The sequence below is a fragment of the Rana temporaria genome, chromosome 2 (assembly GCF_905171775.1).
Source record: "Rana temporaria chromosome 2, aRanTem1.1, whole genome shotgun sequence".
NCBI lineage: Eukaryota > Metazoa > Chordata > Amphibia > Anura > Ranidae > Rana > Rana temporaria.
In genome coordinates this window covers 269,898,579-269,918,146 of record NC_053490.1, presented here as the reverse complement: position 1 = coordinate 269,918,146, position 19,568 = coordinate 269,898,579, and the positions used below count along the sequence as shown (strand labels likewise).

General features: G+C 42.6%; 1 protein-coding gene and 1 non-coding gene across 3 annotated transcripts in view; both read left to right on the top strand.

The window, feature by feature from the left end:
• VMP1 (vacuole membrane protein 1) overlaps positions 1-19,568 on the top strand; it is a 187,406-nt gene that overhangs the window by 13,378 nt on the left and 154,460 nt on the right. For both annotated transcript variants that reach the window (XM_040336940.1, XM_040336939.1), the window contains exons 2-5: positions 4,170-4,290; positions 7,454-7,555; positions 12,859-12,994; positions 18,337-18,427. In XM_040336940.1, coding sequence (XP_040192874.1) covers positions 7,480-7,555; positions 12,859-12,994; positions 18,337-18,427 — 303 coding nt within the window. In that variant the 5' untranslated portion in view covers positions 4,170-4,290; positions 7,454-7,479. The remainder of the gene's footprint in view (positions 1-4,169; positions 4,291-7,453; positions 7,556-12,858; positions 12,995-18,336; positions 18,428-19,568) is intronic.
• On the top strand, positions 1,664-1,861 carry LOC120929997. Its single transcript, XR_005747565.1, has one exon. It is a non-coding gene; the product is annotated as a U2 spliceosomal RNA (small nuclear RNA).

The following is a 19,568-nucleotide window of genomic DNA, read 5'->3' as shown; positions in this document are numbered from 1 at the left end:
CTCCAGGCTGCAGTGTAGTGTGTTGGGGACACACAGAAAACATTTTGTTTTCTGTGTGTCCTTGCAGTGGCAGGTGTTTTACTGCAGGGACACTGCACTGTGTGTGAATTCACCCTTAAAGTGGTTGTAAAAAACAAAACTAAAACAAACTTCTGTATACAGTTCCTCCTTAAAGCCCCATCACGATCCAGTGCTGTGTATGAGAGCAATGGCTCTCTCTTTTCTGTCCTTCCCCACATGGCAGATCCATAACAGTGGGAGCCATTGGCTAATCAAACTCTGTAATGAGGAAGCAGGGGTCTATGGAAGCAGGCAGCGAGCCCACACAAGTGCCCCCATAGGAAGTGGCTTACTATGGGGGCACTGGATGAAAAAGAGGAGCCAAGAGTGCTGGCAGGGGACCCGAGAAGAGGAGGATCGGGGCCTCTCTGTGCAAAACAATTACATGTATTTGTGTGGAACACAATTGGTGAAAGCAGCAAGCTGAGTTGATATATAAATATTAGGTGGCAGCACACTAGTTTTGTTTCTCTTTCTTTTTCACTTTCTTTTTCACCATAACATTGCCTTGAATCTTTGACTAGCCAATAAAAAAAATGTTCTTATTATAACCCTAATTGGTCATTGTTTATCTGTCAGTCAGCATGTACAAAGTATGTATGGTACAGTATAGGTCTGTTAGATTAATAATACATGATATGAAAGTCGAGCAATTGACACTTCACGATGAGCTGGGTCAGACAGGAATGTCTTGCCTTCATGTGGTTGTTTTCATCACAAACCAAATACCAGCTTAGCAGGATCTTCCTGTTCCTGTTATTTGTTGCCTGCTTCATCATTCGCTGCAGGGTCACAGCAAAATCCTATACTGAGTGACAGGTTTGCATGTAAGTATTCTGGAAAATGCATCCAAGCCTCATGTACATGAGATAATGGCTTGCATTCAGTATAAATTGCTCATAAATATGGGGTGTATATAGATAGTTAACTTTTTTCTATGAAAAATCCTGGAGCAGTGGGTTAAAATCTGGATGATTTTCACTGTACAGTAAAACCTTGGTTTGCGAGCATAATTTGTTCCAGAAACACACTTGTAATCTAAAGCACTTGTATATCAAAGCATACAGGGTATTAAAGAGAAGAGGTATGATTTTTTTTTTCCTAACTAGCTTCCTTTACCTTAGTGCAGTCCTCCCTTACTTACCTCATCCTTCCATTTTGCTTTTAAATGTCCTTATTTCTTCTGAGAAATCCTCACTTCCTGTTCTTTTGTCGGTAACTCCACACAGTAATGCAAGGCTTTCTCCCTGGTGTGGAGTGTCGTGCTCGACCCCTCCTCTGCAATACAGGAGAGTCAGGATGCCCACTAACACACAGCTCCTTTCTCTATCTGCAACGTAGAGAGTGTCCTGACTCTCCTGTAGCCCAAGGGAGGGGGCGAGCACGATACTCCACACCAGGGAGAAAGCCTTGCATTACTGTGTGGAGTTATAGACAGAAGAACAGGAAGTGAGGATTTCTCAGAAGAAATAAGGACATTTAAAAGCAAAATCGAAGCATGAGGTAAGTGAAGGAGGACTGCACTAAGGTAAAGGAAGCTATTTTAGGGGAAAAAAAATTACCTTTACAACCCCTTTAAAGTAGATGTAAACCATAACTTTATTATGCTTCTTGACCTTTTGGCTTAGATCAAGTGTAGTATCTGTTCTTGTCAGTCATTGGGAAAAGAACACTGACCCCCTTTCGCCAATTAGGGGGCCAGTTAGTACTTCCTTCAGGTAATTAGGAGGAGGTGGCTGGGAGCCTTTTCCTCCCGGGTTGAATCTGGCTTTGGCTTGTCCCCAATTGTAGGTAGGGCTCTCCCTACGCTTTCTAAGTTCTGATGTCTTCCTGGTAGGGATAGGGCTGTACTTGTCTGGCTGAGGGCCGGGCTCCGAAAAGAAGCACGTGGTGTATGTGCCCCTGAAAATGGCAGTCCAGGGGTGCCTTAAAGCGGGAGTTCCGCGGCAAAACAGTTTTTTTTAAATAGCATTTTGAAACGCTGGTGGTACAAAGAAATTGGTACTCACCAGTCTAATCCTCATAGCCGCAGGCATGGCGATATCCCTCCGAAAGATATTTTATAAAATATTGTGATGGACATTGCCATCTTTAGTCAGGGCACTCTGAAGCCCTCCTGCAGTATCTTCCGGGATGCGGTGAATGCTGTCCCAGCATTCACCGCTCTATCCCGCGCATGCGCAGTGTGACGGCGAGGCGCGCCGTCAACACTGCAGAGTTGCTAGGACAACGGCTGGCAGCGTCCTGAAAAGGACACTCCCCGCTGTGCCTAGCATATAAATGACCGTCACATGACCGGGTGCAGTCAGGTGACGTTCGAAATATCGCGAGATTGCTCCTCTGGCTGCTGTGTCTCGTCACCGTCCAGAGACACACGTGTTAGCTCCCAAAATCCTTTGCGGAGCTAACTGACACGCCCATTCCCGAACCCCTACAACCCGGATGTGCCTGCTCGAGATGCTGCAAAGGGGGTATGTAGATTTTTATATTTTTTAGGAACGGCCAAATCGTCAGGTACATCGGGGGTACTATTAAATTCAACAAAGTGACCTAATAGGGTGAACCTCCGCTTTAATTCTCACTGAGGGATTGGGTGGTTTGAGTTTCGGCACCAAGGCCACTGCACTACACACACTTTTTGTTACACCTGCCTCTAGGGCTGAGCCTTTTGGCTAGGACCAGAGGATTTTTTTTTTATTCCTGGATGGAGGGCCGGCCATTGTATTGCACAATGGTACTCTTGCACTTCTCCACTTTACTTCCACCTGCTTTATTGTGTGTTTGTTATGTTTTGTCCTTATTTTTGGTTGCACTGTACATGTCTTTTTCACCTTTAATTAGTAGGGTGTAGGTCCTGGGGGCCTGCCCTGAAAGTATTGGTAGGGGGTGGATATGGCCTTCGTCTTAGTTCACCCTTACTCATGGGGTCTCCCTTCAGGGGAGACCCACCCAGTACTTCGGTTGCTCTTTTTTGGCAGACCTCCCAGAGAACGCGATCCGCCTGGCTTCGGCCAGGTGGACCAGTGTACACCCTGTGCACTTTTTGTGTGCACTTTTTTTTTTTGTATAGGGTGGAGTCTGAGTGTGTTCACACACCACAGGCTTTAAAAGACAAAAAAAAACATAACTTTATTATGATTCCTTTCCTAAAGCACTGTCTATACTGATGCAAAAAATTTGTCGATCCCTGTTGTAATGTATTTGCATTGTTTTTTCGGATGACAACTGTACGATCTGGTATTGTACGAGGAAAATTTTCGTGCATGTCCGATAAAATAATATTGGATTAACTGTCATGATTGGCTCTCGAAAGCTCTGTACTAACGATCCGATTATAGTCCATTCTTCCTCGGACGACATTTTTTTCGTACGATATTCAGATCATGTGTACGGGTCATAAGAGCCGGTTCACACAGGGGCGACACGACTCTGGCCACGATTTTGCGAGGCGACCTGAACACGACCTGAGCTTGCACCACAGCGTGACTTGGGGCGACTTACAAGGCGACTACAAGTCGTCTCCAGGACAGGAGGCTTTCTGGTGGCCAATCAAAAAACAATCGGCTCTGTGTGAGGGAGGGGGTTGCATGGGAAAACTATTTTCTCTTCCTGTATTGTTGCTTCAGTTAAGACACTATCCGACTTTGGAGGCGACTTTCATTGAAATCAATGGGTACAAGTTGCCTACAAGTCGGATTGAAGTAGTACAGGAACCTCTTCTGAAGACGGAGCGACTTCAGTAGTGTGTATTAAGACGGCTCCCATTCACTTCCATTCATTTTCTCAACTGCGCGGCTTGGGACGACTTCAAGTCGGATCCCAGGTCGCCCCTGTGTGAACCAGCTCTTATACAACCTCTTAAAAAAAATCTGTTACAAAATCAAAACACCTGTGTGATTAGACAGTGAGGGAAGCAGCCATTCCCTGACTCATATGCCACTTACTCCTCCTGGGGCAGTGAAGTGAAGCCCATTTCTTGAGTCACTTTACTGGAACTGGCACGACTGCTTGGATGAGAGACTAACTTGACAGTTGCTTTAATTTGATAACAGTGGCTTCTCTCAAAGTGATTTTAAATAACCGACTTAGATTTTATCTTTATTTCCTAGACAAGGGCTGAAGATCTCCAAAACTTACACTGTGTTTGAGTTAATGTATCTGATGTGAAGGATCCAATCTCATCATTTTTGCAACTGGAAGTCATTAGCGAAATAAACTTTACTGGAGAATGTAAGTAAAATGCTGTTTTACATTGTTCAAGTGTTTTGGTTTTCTTGCTCCTCTTGTTTTTTTTATTTTTTTTTCCTTGTCTGTAATCTGTTGGTGTTTTTTCAGACAAACCTTTGTGTAAAAAATCAGAACCTCTCTCAGTGCTTACTTTTTTCTGTGGTCCCATTGGGGAGATTTTTTCTCACTTCCTGTCCCAGCGACAGCATAACATGAGGACAGGAAGTGAAGGGAAATTACCATAAGGGATACAGACAGCGATTAAAATATCACTTGTTATATTAGGCTAGAATTGGGGTTGCACCAATAGCGATAACGGTATAGTCGGCAATACTAAGCATTTGAACGAGTGTCAGTACTTGTGAAAATGTTCCCATACCTGAAACCTATTATTTTAGGTTCGGTTCTTTCAGGTGTCAGTGGGATTCCCCCACTGACAGCTGAAATGTAAAAGAAAAAAAGACTGCAATCATCGGTTGTTAGGGAGTGGGGCCACCGCGTCCTTAAAGCGGAGTTCCACCCAAAAATCGAACTTCCGCTTTAAAGGAAGGTGACCCCCTGACATGCCACATTTGGCATGTCATTTTTTAGGGGGGGGGGGGAGCGGAGCAGTGTGCAGCGTGGCTCGCACACCCGCAATGCGTGCCCGGCTGTGAAGCCACATACGGGCGCCCACAGTGACAATGCTTGCGCTGCGTAGAGGAGCGGGGCTTCGTTCCCCCGCATCGCTGGACCCTGGGACAGGTAAGTGTCCGATTATTAAAAGTCAGTAGCTGCAGTATTTGTAGCTGCTGACTTTTAATATATATATATTTTTTTAGTAGGAACTCCGCTTTAACAACCGATGAGCCATTGAGCTGTCAGTGATGTTCCCCCGTTAGCAGCTGAAGTGTTAAAAGTCCCAGCAATTGGAGTTGTCAAAAAAGCAAAAAAAAAAAGCAGCTGGGCGATGTTTATCAACAACAATGCTCAGCCACTGAAACAGAAAGATAAAAAGAAACACTGTTTCTTTTTGTATCTCTCTGTTTATTTGTCTACAGATCAAAGGGGCAAGCTTCCCTCTGCAGGTGAAGTCTGTTTTGAAGCAACCTGTCAAGTTAGTTTTTGTTTTTTTATTTAATGTTCCTCTGTTTACCTTAAGTTACTATAATCAGCCTTAATTAGCTTCCTCTTTTTCTCCATATAATTATTATTTTCTTGCTGATTTTTTCTTTTGTTGACTTCTATTTTATAAACTATAAAAATGTAAAACTTATTTTTTTTGTTTGCTTTGTTTTTACACCTTCACATTTCACATTGAAAAAGGCGCAAAATTAATTATAAACCCCCCCCCCCCTTTAAAAAAAGAGGGTTACGAAAAATGTGGTTCTGAAAAAACATGGTTTAAAAAAAAAACAGATAATATGCAACCAGGAAAAAACTGGCTTAATCACAAAGGACACATTCATTGGTTGTAAGTAATGCCCCTGTGCTTTTTTTTTTTAAAACCGAAACTTTGCTTTAAAACAAAGAAAAAAAGCTCAGTTCAAATAAATAAATGCATGTGAAAATAAAAACCTGACATGGTGATATGTATACCCCTCGAGAGTAAGCAATTTTTTAAAATACATTCATACACATTTATGAATCATTTAACAATAAATTACTCAACGTAGGGGATACTTTAGCGGTGCTGACACACCAATGTATAGATAATAAATATTTCCCGTTAAAAGGGGTAGAACATATATTGAATCAAATAAAAATGTTGGTCTTTTTACAAGTTTTTTTATTTTAGAAATGTGTAATGGTTGTTGTATACACATTAAGGGCCAGATTCTCAAAATAATTACGCCGGTGTATCTACAGATACACCGGCGTAATTCGAAAATCCCGCCGGCGTATCATTGTTTTGTATTCTCAAAACAAGATACGCCAGAATTAGGCTAGGATCCGACTGGTGTAAGTCACTTACACCGTCGGATCCTAAATGCAATACTACGCTGGCCGCTAGGTGGCTTTTACTTCGATTTCAGCGTCGCATATGCAAATGAGCCGAATACGCAGATTCCCGAACGTTTTTGCGCCGCTTCGCCGTAGTTTACGTCGTTTCCGTAAGCGTAAGGTTACTCCTGCTATATGAGGGGTAACCTTACGTCGGTCCGCTGTATGCCATGTTAAGTATGGCCGTCGGGACAGCGTCTGGTTTTTCCGTTGTTTACTTAACTCGTCGCGAACAGGGCTATGCGTTCATTACGTTCACGTCGCAACCAATGTATTTGCGGCGTACTACGGAGCATGCGCAGAGGCCTACGTTTAAGGCCGGCGCATGCGCAGTTCGTTCCGCACGGGGGCACGCTTAATTTAAATACAAGCCGCCCCCTTTGATTTACGCGGGGATACGCCGGCCCATTTAGACTACGCCGCTGCAAATTAAGTGCTTGGAGAATACGGCACTTGCTCCAGTAAATTACGGCGGCGTAGTGTTAATGGCATATGCTACGCCCCGCTCGTAGATGCGCTGATCTACGAGAATCTGGCCCAAAGGGTTTGCAGTGTTGGACGGTAATCTGCTTTACTAAGTATGTTTTTCTATGTTAGTTTTATTTGTAATCTACAATTACATTTATTTTTATTTTTACTACTTTATATTGTTTTTTACTCACATTTTTTTTAAAGACGTGCAATAAGAGAAGCAATGCTTGTCTGGCCATGTAGTTGGCTTCTGCCTGTTATGCTGGGAAGGTTGACTCCTGACCGGTGAAGCATAAATATGCGTAGTGTTCTGTGATTATAACAGCTGGTTTCAGATCTGAATATTGGAGCACACTGCAGGGATTTACACACCCTTCCTGTAAAGAGTATTAACCGTATGATATTTCAAGTTGCTTTCCACACATCCAGGAATAAATCCCACTCGATGTGTTCCAACATTTGCTGTGTTGTAATGAAGCGATTGCACAATGTGTTTTCATAGCTGATTGCTATCCCGTCTGCTTGGCTGGAGTGTAGCCAGCTTAGTCTTTCATTTATGGTGCCTCGTACTCTGAAATGCATATGTTTCTCTTTGCTTAAAGCTGATTTTTTTTAGCAAAAGGATAATTTCATTGTAAACAAAATGTATGCATGCAGGGCTAGTGTGTGATGTGTGCAGCCATGACTTTTGTGTTCTTTTTTTCTTTGTAAGATTCTCAACCTCAGCTGACCTATGAAATGGCAGAGAATGGCACTGATTGTGAGCAGCGGCGTGTTGGCGTCTCTAAAGAACAACACAATGGAAGCTTTACAGGTATGTTGTCCAACTGTAAATAACTGCTTATGTTTTTTGTCTCGTAAAGGTATATACCCTACAGCTTTGCTGGCGCTTGGAGCAAAATGATTTGCTTAGACAAGGCCACACAATCCTTTTTCAATGTGTTGTGACACAAAACTTGAAATATGTATTTTTATACGTATATAATGTTATTATTATTATTCATAATAATAGTAGTAGTAGTCGTCTTACACCTATATTTTCTGTGCTCTGCATATTTATTTACTAAATCTGGAAAATGACAAGAGGGGACATACATAAGTGTGTGCAGGGGGTGTGCCTGGCCACTAATCACTCCGTGCAGCACAGATCTCTCCTGCTGATATTACTAAAAAGCCCCCAAATGGGCCCCTTTAAAAAATTGTAAAAAAAAAAAAAAAAAATTATGAAAATAAAAAATGACTGACACTATCCACTGCTCTACTGAAAAGTCCACTGCTCTACTGACACCACCCCGCTGCCCTACTAACACCATCCATGTGTTAATATGTTTGGGGTGCGCACCCTAATGCAATGTGCCGCGCACACCTATGGTAACATAGTGAGACCAATAATGGACTGTACTTATAAGCATCTCTGAGGGACGGAGCCGTCTTGGGCAGCATGCAAAAAGCAACTATATTTTTGCTTTGTTAAACCTGCTGCTATTTTTGGTGAAATTAACACACAGTTCCACTCATTTTGTGGGAAGTTCTATCTGCTGTGATCACATGATCAGTCCCGGTGTTGGAATAGGGCAAGTACAACTGGGAAAAGTCAATCATACAAGCAGTAGAATTACATTTCTTGGAGTGTTAACCCATCGTGTGTACGAGGCCTAACCAGAGGACAACGGTCTGATGGAACGTTTTCATCGGTCCAAACCGATCCTGTGTGGGCCCCATAGGTTAAAAAAAAAGCCAACTTGCTTTAAATTTAACCTATGGATTCCTAACCGATAGAAAAAAAATGATCGTTAGTAGGCACAACCATCGGTTAAAAATCCACGCATGCTCAGAATCAAGTCGACGCATGCTTGGAAGCATTGAACTTTGTTTTTTTTTCAGCACGTCGTTGTGTTTTATGTCACCGCGTTCTGACACGATCGTTTTTTTAACCGATGGTGTGTAGGCACGACGGACCATCAGTCGGCTTCATTGGTTAACCTATGACAACGATCCATCAGACCATTCTCATCGGATGGATCGTGTGTACGAGGCTTAAGTATACAAACATACTGCTGTGGGCACAAAATAGCCATACTTAAAGAGGAAGTAAACACACTTTTTCTTTTTTTTTTTTTTCTTTTTTTAACTCCCTGCAAGACAAAGGCATAATGAGCTAGTATGCCTAGCATACTAGCTCATTATGAAGTACTTGCCTGAGACCAAAGCCCCCACAGCAGTGCTTGTTGCCCTCCTCCGTCGGCGCCATTTCTCCACGAGTTACTTTTGCATATCACGGGTCTGGCGCTGTGACTGGTCGGAGCCGCGATGACGTCGCTCCTGCGCATGCATGCGGGTGCCGCCACTAACAGCATGATCTCTGTTGGAAGCGGCATGCTCAGTGCGTCTGCACGCCGTTGTCTACTGCGCCGTAGACATCGGTGCCTTTCTTTTGCAAATATCTTCTAAACCGTGTAGGTTTAGAAGATATTTGTTGCACCTACAAGTAAGCCTTAATCTAGGCTTACATGCAGGTTAAAGTTGTCTGTAAGGGTTTACAACCACTTTAATATTTTTTATTAGTTTGCGGGCTGCAGATTTAAACTGATTGTAAAGGGAAAAAAAATTCTAAAAATAAATAACAAACATGTCATACTTGCATGCTCTGTGCAATGGTTTCTGCCTCTTCTCGGGTCCCCCGGTGGCGCTCTGGTCCCCTCCCCCTTTGCCCAGTGCCCCCATAGCAAGCCGCTTGCTGTGGGAACACTCATTCGTGGCTCGCTCCAGAGCCGACTCCATGCATGCATAAGACAGAGAGCAAGGCTCAGCCAATGACTCCTGCTGCTGCATCTTGGCCAATCGGGGGGGGGGGGGGGGGGGGGGAGACCTGGGAGAGCCTTGGGTCTTGTGCATATCACTGAATCAAGATCGGGCTTGAGTAAGTATTAGGGGGGCTGAGGGGGGAGCTGCACACTGAAGGTTTGTTTACCTTCATGCATAAAATGCATGAAGGTAAAAAACCTTCAGCCGTTACAACCACTATAACCACTTCCCTACCGCGCATAGTGATATGACGGCGGCAGGAACCCTTTGTCCCTCCGGGCTGCCCGATACACGTGCCCGGTGGCCGCGATGTACGCCAGGCACCCGCAATTGCCCGTGAACACAGCAGGTAAACACACAGATCCACGTCCTGTCAGAGAATGGGATATTTATTGTAGCAAAAAGTAAAAAAAGAGTGTTTTTTTTTTTTTTCAAAATGTTTGCTCCTTTTTTTTGTTTATAGCGCAAAAAATAAAGACTGCAGAGGTGATCAAATACCACCAAACGAAAGCTCTATTTGTGGGGGAAAAAATGATCAAAATTTCACATGGGTACAGTGTTTCATGACCATGCAATTGTCATTCAAATTATAACAGCGCTGAAAATTGGTCTGGGCAAGAAGGGGGTGAAAATGCCCTGTATGGAAGTGGTTAAATATAAAAGTAATTTTAAATAAAATAAATTACACATATATGTGTAAAATTAAATAGGTTTTATATACCTAGCATAATTTCCCAGCACTTACCTGTGCCCACGGATGATGTTTTGATCAGGGCTCTGTGGGAGCCAAACCGTCATTTCCAGGACTCCTTGTTCTTCCTTACACTGAAGATAGTTCTTGATGACATTGGTTGTATGTATGTAGTTTGCTGTAGAATACATTTGTGGCCTACCACACACCGCCCTGATGGTATGGCACGATGGATAAATGTCTGCCTGTATTTCTCAGCAGAAAGGAGACAAATTTGTGATTGACAGCTCTGGCCTCTGGCAGCAGGGGCCTCCCTGGAAACCGGAGCTGTCATTCACATAAAGATTACACAGCCTGCAGCACTGTGTAGGGCCTGGTTCACAGGAATACGCTGCTGGCTGCAGACGCGCAAGGTGCCAATATTCCATAATGGCAACCCCATGCATCTTGCAAACGCAGGTGCATTTACAGCCACCAAAATGCATGGTACTGGTGCTGCGCCTGCCTGCTGTACTATTTGAAACCAATGGGCTGCCAAAAACACACCATGCTGGAACGTGCAAAAAACGTGCAACAACCTGCATCAAGATGATGTGAACTGTCCCTAAATAATGTACCTTGTGCTGATTTTTTTTTTTTTCATTTGTGCCTTAACTTTGGCTTAAAAATTAGGTAATACAATAAAGCAAGAAGTTTGTTTTATAATTATGTTTGGATGTATCTCAGGGGTTAAAGATCTATATCAACACTAATTTCTGTAGAAGTTCTTCTGAATTTTTCATTTTTTTTTTTTTTTTTAAATGTGACTGAAAGAGGAAGCTGTGTGCAGATGACTTTGCACAAAGTGAAATAAATAAATATATATAATGCTGTCTTTGGATGAGTGGTCTATGCCAGCAAAAATCTCTTGATACCATCGTTTATTGCACTTAATTTTCAAGGATTTCATGTCCCTGAAACTCTAATGCAGGCTGTCCCTGCTATACAAATATTCCATCGGACCCAAATAGAGGATGTAACACTTCATTCTCAAGTACATGAATTTGTTATTTTGCAAGAGTCTTGGTGGTTGATTTATCAAAGGCTAATAATAGGCTGTGCACTCGGCAAGTGCAGTTGCACTTATGTCCCCCAGAAGTGAATGTGGTGAAGCTATGTTCATTTCTACCATACAATCATGTGCAAGCAAAAACATTTTTTATTTTTTATTTTTTCCTTGCACCTGTTTGGGTATTTTTTAAAAAGTAAAGCTTCACCACATGCACTAAGCTCTGGGGAGAATGAGACAGATGCACAACAAGGAGCTGATAGGAGGAGGGGATGAAGGGGAGAGATGAAAGTAGAGCAGGGCTGCGGATGACGCAGGGACGTACTCTGACCACGGTGATCAGGGCTCAGCAGCCCTGATTTTCGTGGTCGGAGCAGAGAGGGGATACAGAAAGTGGCAGGTTCAAGTCGTGTTTTTTTTTTTTTTTGGGGGGGGGGTTAACAAACACTTTAAGTCTAGTACACGCTATCTGTTTTTTCTTTGCTCAACTCAGCGGGCTGAGCGAAAAAACAACTGAAGAGCTTGGGAAGAGATCCTGTACTAACAATGTAAGTACAGTGATCTCCCCACTGAGCTTATGTGCTCTGACCGAAGAACTGCCCCCTCCAGAACAGATTAGCGCCCTGAGATATTGGCTGAAAGATCTGATCCAATGTTGATTGGCAGACCTATTTTGGTAATGCCCCTTCGGCAGAAGTCGGGCGTTCAGCTGGCTTCTGTCGGACCGACTGATGTATGCACAGGCTGAATGTTGGGCGGTTTCTATTAAACCAGCCGCTACTGCGCAATAGTAAAGTAAAATTTGCAGGCTTTACCACAAAATAAGTGGCATTTTGCTTTGTTTAGAATACAATGCATGTGTGCAAAGTTGATACTTATTTATTCTGTATTAAAACATTATTTTGGGTTTATGAAACAGAATGCTATGAGTCAATAAAGTATAAAATTAGATACTACAAGTTATTGACATTGTTGAGGTAATTTGATGACCATATTTATCAGTCTCTGTGGTCTCTATTGTTTTCAGCATAAATGTTTATTTTGTCTTGGCATGAACCTTAGCCAATAAAAGCAAGGCCTAATACTAATCTAACCCCTAAAGTAAAGCCTATGACCAATTGACCCTTGTTTTGCACACTCTCTCCTGTCTGCACGAAAATCATTCAGATCCCATACCTGGGCTCGGTTCAGGTATATGCGAATCGGATGCTTTCTTAACATACGAATCGAACTAGCTTTAAATGGAGCCGGTTCACACATGTCTGTTGCGGGGCGTTGTCCGTTTCTGAAAAGGGTCCTGTGCGATTTTTGGGTCAATTTGTAGGTGCAAATTCAAGTAAAAATTTGCATCTGTGAACAAAACCACACCAGGCTCCAGACTGCAAACTGCAGCCAGACATGTGTGAACCTAGCCTAAGTCATAGATTGCTGAGATCCTGAAACCAGCACTAACTGTTTAGAAATATCTATTGCTCTACCTTCCTTTTCCTATCATGATAAAACACACACACACTCAAAGTTCAATATTTTTTTTTGCAATGCATGGTTGTGATATGAACATCTCTCTTGACAGATTCCTCCTTTTTGAATGAGAAGAAGAGGAGGGACCGTGAGGAACGGCAGAGTATTGTTCTCTGGAGGAAGCCATTCATTACCTTGCAGTATTTTTTCCTTGAAACCCTGATAAACTTGAAGGAATGGAGCTTAAAGTATGTATCGCAGTGTTTATCAAATATCAAAAGTAGCTTGTTGACAGGCCCACCATTTTACATAACATGATGAATATTTATTGCTGTTCCCAGAGTTTTTAGATTTGTGCTTTTTTATGCCTGCAAACGACCCTTAAGGGGCCTTGCAGATGAGGCAGACTCCGCCAAGCAGATCCGTGACAGGTCCGTGTCCACTCCACTATGCAGAGCAGACATGTACACAGCCCGATCTTCTCTATGGGGGGGTCGGATGGAAACAGACTGCCTGTCTTTTTCCATCTGACTGTTATCCAGTCTGACCTGCCGGACAGATGGGGAACAGATCCCCATTTGTCCGTTTTTAGCAGATCAGGTGCCTGCGGGTGTCAGTGTCGGCTGACATCTGCTGCTCCATAGAGCGCTATGGATGGTCAGTTTGGGTCCAACCAGGCGGACCTGATCAGTCTGTCAGTGTAAAAGGGGCCTTCTTCAAAGATAAAAAAATTCATAAGGGCACTAGCATTAAATCAGTTTTCTTCTGGTTTTTATAACGTTTTTAATCCAGAAGAAATGCTGTACACCAGAGCAAAGCGTAGAAATGTAGCCTTTGGTATGTGCGGGTCTTGTGTTGGAATGGGTCACAGTAGATCAAGTTCTAAGTGCAGAAACTGAATAAACCACATTCTATCGGAAAAGGTACAATTTGTTCCTTCAGTGTCCATGGTACTTCTCTTCTTCCAACTGCTCTGTGGCTCTCATTTCCCCATTTAATTATAAAATCAGGGATAACTTGCATATAACGTTTCAGTTGACAGATGGAAAGGAGAAACATTTGAATCCAAGAGGAGTACCCTAAAATGTTTCACTCCAGATAAATAGCTAAACACAATTGGGGTTATTTACGAAAGGCAAATCCATTTTGCACTACAAGTGCAAAATGTACTTGAAATTACACTGAAAGTGCATTTGGAAGTGCAGTCGCTGTAAATCTGAGGGGTAGATCTGAAATGAGGGGAATCTCTGCTGATTTTATTATCCAATCATGTGCAAGATAAAATGCTGTTTTTTATTTTCCTTGCATGTCCCCCTCGGATCTACAGCGACTGCACTTCCAAGTACACTTTCAGTGGAATTTCCAGTGCACTTTGCACTTGTAGTGCAAAGTGGATTTGCCTTTAGTAAATAACCCCCAATGTTTACCATGATATACATAATTTTTTTAGCTCGAGGGTGGTTGGATTGCATTTGTACATTTTATGATTTTCTTAAGTATATTGCTAGCTTTGTACTGTACACAGTTTCCATATAAATGATGCAAGGGGGGCAGGCTCAAGTGGTTTTAGCAGCAGTAAAGCATTCACGGCACAGGGACACCCAGAAACAGGCTTAGAAGGTTTGTCCTGCACTTTTATTCAGCAAGGCAGCAAACATGGCATCACATCAGGAAGGCTTTGTATGATAAGCAAAAAACAACACAACATTTCTGATCATCTAGGCCTGGTTAATACAATTCCCACTGAAGCCTCGTACACACGTACCGGATTCCCGGCGGTAAAAAGTCCGCCGGGAAAACCGAAAACCGGCTCAGTAACTTTTTCCCCCTACACACGATCAGGTTTCCCGACAGGAAAACTGCCAGGAGAGCTTTGGTCGGGAATCCCGGCCATGTGTATGCGTATTGAGAATTTTGGCTTTTTGCAATATCACAGGCACATATCATTTTAAGACTTGTCGTGTTTGGTATTTATTTGCTCAACACATCCCCTTCTTTTATATTTTAGCAAATAATGGGTATTCTATTTTTTTTATACTAAAATAAATTTTAGTGTAATTTTTGCTGTTAAACAGTTGCACAAATACGGTGCAGCAAAAAATGTCAGCAACCATCTTTTTATTCAAGCATGCCTCTGACTTCTCCAGGTCAGAATGGGCTGTCAACCAATAACTGTGTTTTAATGTTCTCTCAGTTTTGAGTTGTATCATTGTTGGAAAATCTCCCCATATACAGTAAAGCAGGGCTCGAAAAAATCCGGGCGCCAGGTCGCCATGGCGACTAGAAATGGTGTCCTGGCGACTTGGCTTGGAAGGTGGCTTGTGAGCTGGCGCCATCTGGTGGTGAGCCGTTGGTATTACAAGTTAAGCATTACAAGTTAAAGCGGGAGTTCACCCATTTATGAAATTTTTTTTTTTCTCCCATAAGGTTCCTGCTCGTTCGGTCTAGGGGAATCGGCTATTTGTAGTAAAATATGAGCTGTACTTACCCGTTTTCGAGCTGCATCTTCTTCCGTCGCTTCCGGGTATGGGTCTTCGGGAGCGGGCGTTCCTTCTTGATTGACAGTCTTCCGAGAGGCTTCCGACGGTCGCATCCATCGCGTCACTCGTAGCCGAAAGAAGCCGAACGTCGGTGCGGCTCTATACTGCGCCTGCGCACCGACGTTCGGCTTCTTTCGGAAAATCGTGACGCGATGGATGCGACCGTCGGAAGCCTCTCGGAAGACTGTCAATCAAGAAGGAACGCCCATTCCCGAAGCCCATACCCGGAAGCGACGGAGAGGATGCGTCTCGTAAACGGGTAAGTACTGCACATATTTTAAAATAAATAGCCGATTCCCCTAGTAAAAACGAGCAGGAATCTAAGGGGGAAAAGTGCCCTCTAAGGGTGAACCTCCGCTTTAAACAGCAATTCTAATGTAATTTTTCACTATTTTTCACTGCCATCTTCTTCCCTCTAATTAGAACCCCCAAACATTATATATATTTTTTATCCTAACACCCTAGAGAATAAAATGGCGATCGTTGCAATACTTTCTGTCACGCCGTATTTGCGCAGCGGTCTTACAAGCGCACGTTTTTGGGAAAAAATTACACTTTTTTTAATTAAAAAATAAGACAACAGTAAAGTTATCCCCATTTTTTTTAATATTATGAAAGATAATGTTACGCCAAGTGAATTTATACCCAACATTCAAAAGCTTCAAAATTGCGTCCGCTCGTGGAATGCCGACAAACTTTTACCCTTTAAAATCTTCATAGACGACGTTTAAAAAAATCTACAGGTTGCATGTTTTGAGTTACAGAGGAGGTCTAGGGCTAGAATTATTGCTCTCGCTCTACCAATTGCGACGATACCTCACATGTGTGGTTTGAACACTGTTTACTGCTCACGTATGTGTTCGCTTCTGCGCGCAAGCTCGTCGGGACGGGGTACGTTTTCTGGCTCCTAACTTTTTTAGCTGGCTCCTAGATTCCAAGCAAATTTGTCAAACCCTGCAGTAAAGTTATGTCAGCAGCAAAAATAGTTTCTGGCCTAAAATGCACATAAATGTTCACGCACAAGATGGAAACCGATTGTATGTCTGCCTTTTGAAATGATTTATGATTGTGCTGAAATGGTTGGTTTCGATTTGTGATCATATTAAACATTCACTTTCCATATGCGTGGCAGACAGTGGATTTTATTTAACAGTTTGAGGAGAAGTATAGTGCATTGCTACATCTTATGATAACTGACACTCAGAAAATGAAGTCACACTGTTTAAGATTTGTTTGGCTTTTAAAGGTCAACTGGATTAAATAAGATTTTAATGGTACAGGCCCTTTGGAAGATCTACCAAGCTTTCATGATTTGTAACTGAATACCGAGTAGTGATTTGTAAAGTGAGCGTGTTTGTCTTTATTTCTGTGTCAGTTTTGTACTTGCTTTTTCATTCTAAAGTCCTGGGGCTTAAAGCCTTTTGTAAACAACATGGTAAACTTGCAATGAAATAAGATGCGTTTAGAATCTATCCTTTGGACTAGCACATACCCTGGTCTAATTTGTTGTAATCTGGAAGCAAAACGTGTTGCTGTAGTTGTCTTTCTAATAAAACAGTCTACACTGTATATTGGGAATTAATATAAAAATACTGTGCTATACACATAAATAATAGCAGCCAGCACTACATTCTTAACAAAAATTGTGTGAATGAGTAAAGTAAAAACAGTGCAGCGCTAAGAATCAAATGTTGAGTATGGACATATCAACATACCGTGATATACAAAATAAATTGTGATTAGCATATACAAAAAAACTCATCATCTGATAGTGTCTCTAAATAAACTGCACTGTGCAAATACCCCAGTTGAAGTCTTTGTAGACGAAACGCGTCGGGGTTGAGTCCTTTCCATTCCATGCGCCTTTTTGAATTTTATGCTTTTGTGATCAGAGGAGATTTTTTTTACTTGATGCAATACATCTTGGAATCTATGTAAAGCTTTATTCCAATTAAACCTTTCTGTTTTTTTATGGATGCTGTTAACCATAAACCTACTAAACGGTTCTGTGGTGGGTGAAAGGAGTTTTTTTTTTTCCCATCTGGGACATTGCCATCCTTATCCATATTCTCACATGCCCGAGGTTGCCTGAGGTGGCTCAGCTGAGGAGGAAGAATTGTACCACTGGCTATCCAGAGCTTTTTTATCGCATGCCTGATTTGATGCTACCTTCTGGTAAGCGTATTTAAAGGGGTTGTAAAGGTAAATGTTTTTTCACCTTAATGCATCCTATGCATTAAGGTGAAAATACATCCGACGGTACCGGCCCCCCGAACCCCTGTTTTACTTACCTGACCCCTCGAATGTCCTGCGCGCGTCCACATGATGCTCTTCGGTTCCCAGCCTGGCCGTTGATTGGCTAGGCTGGACGGATTAATAGCAGCGCAGCCATTGGATGGAGCTGCTGTCAATCACAGTGGATAACGCGGCACGCCGGGGGGCGGGGCCAAGTGATACAGTCGGCGGCTATGCCGGCCGCTGTATCACGGGAGCGCGCTCGCAAAAGCTTTCCACCATGCGAGCTCGCTCGCATGAAGGTGGAAAGCTTTTGCGAGGAGGAGACAGCCGCCAAGGGACCCCAGAAGACAGGGTTGGGAGACACTCTGTGCAAAACGAGCTGCACAGTGGAGGTAAGTATAACATGTTTGTTATTTAAAAAAAAAAAAGTTTGCCTTTAGTGTTGCTTTAATCTTCTCCCCTGGGTGGTGGATGCACACACAGAGATGACTCCTTTAGTCCTACACTCCTGGATTCCTTCCCATCAATATATAATAATGGATTAATGTTTTAATCACCAATGGGACTATATGTTGATTTACAATTTGCTCAGTGCACTTTATTTACATCATCATCTGATTGATGGTGTCTCTGGAGTTTTTTGTATATGCTAATCACAATTTATTCTATATATCACGGTATGTTGATAAGTCAATACTCAACATTTGATACCTAGCGCTGCACTGTTTTCACTTTATACTGTATATTTGTAAGATGGTAACTCCTGTTAAGATTCTATAAACAATTAATAATAAAAAAAAATTCTTTACTAGATTGTGGCACCGTCGTGGGATGGTGGGGTCATTACTGCTCCTGCTTACACTTCTTACAGTAGCGTATTATATTGAAGGAACACATCAACAGGTATGGCCTTATTTTCATTTTTTTAATCTATAATACATTATTTTAGTTGTGCTATTTTTGTAGCGTTGGAATGCCTAAATCACCCAAATCACAATTGCCCGTCCTGGCAGCATGGATCGCTAATCTCATGACAATAAGTTCCATGTTCAACTGAAGGACCCCTACCCTGTGGAATAAACAAATATACAGGTTTTAAAATCTGCCAGGATTGGGATTGGCTACCCCGAGATAAGTGGAATTAACTGCTTCTACCTGCAACATTGTTCCCCTCTTCAAGTAGAAATAAGTGCTCAAATGTGTGAGCCTACTAGCAGACTAGTGTCCAAGTACACTAGTAAAGTAGTATTAAAACCCAGATTTATTTTTAGCTTAACACATTAAGCCAAATACATTAAACATTCCCCAGTAAACTGTTAAACTTCTTACCCCCCACTTGCAGTTTACAACTTTCAATGCTGCTGGCTTCTGCTGTCTTAGTGCTGCTTCCCTGAATTTCCTGTCTTCACAGAAAAGAGTTAAAGAAGCATAGTTATTTTGGCTGTACTTTTCCTATGGATCATAGGAGTGCCATTCTTTATGCACTCCTGTGATCCGTTTTTAACAAGCAGCGGGCTCAAGCCCACTGTCGACTGAAATTCACAGTCCCAATTCAGGCTTTGAAAAGATCCCCAACATGTGGTTGGGATCTGCCCAGAAGCCTGGACTGACAGCTGTCTCAGCCTCGGTGATCTGCTAAGAGCCTGAGCCAGCCTCTCCTGCCCCTCCACAGTCCAGTGCTCCAGTGAGCGCTGGAGGGGCAGAGCAGAGAGCCGAAGACTGGCAGTCCATGGCTCTCAGAATGCAGAGAACTGAGCGATCAGCGGTCTTTGATCGCTCAAATCTCAGTTCAGAGCTAGCGGGGGACAGACGCAGCATCAGAGTATACTTTTTTTTTTTTTCCCCCAAATCCCATACTTTTCTTTTAACAGTAGACAGTGCAGTCTTGAGCCAGTCTGATAATTGTGAGGCTAAGCCTTGCTTTGTCAGTATTCAATAGAAAGGGCAGGGTCTCCAGGTAAGAAACTTTGCAACAGATTTACAATAAATGATTTGTTTATGAAATTTTGTATACAGATAAGCATGATGTCAAACATACAGAAAA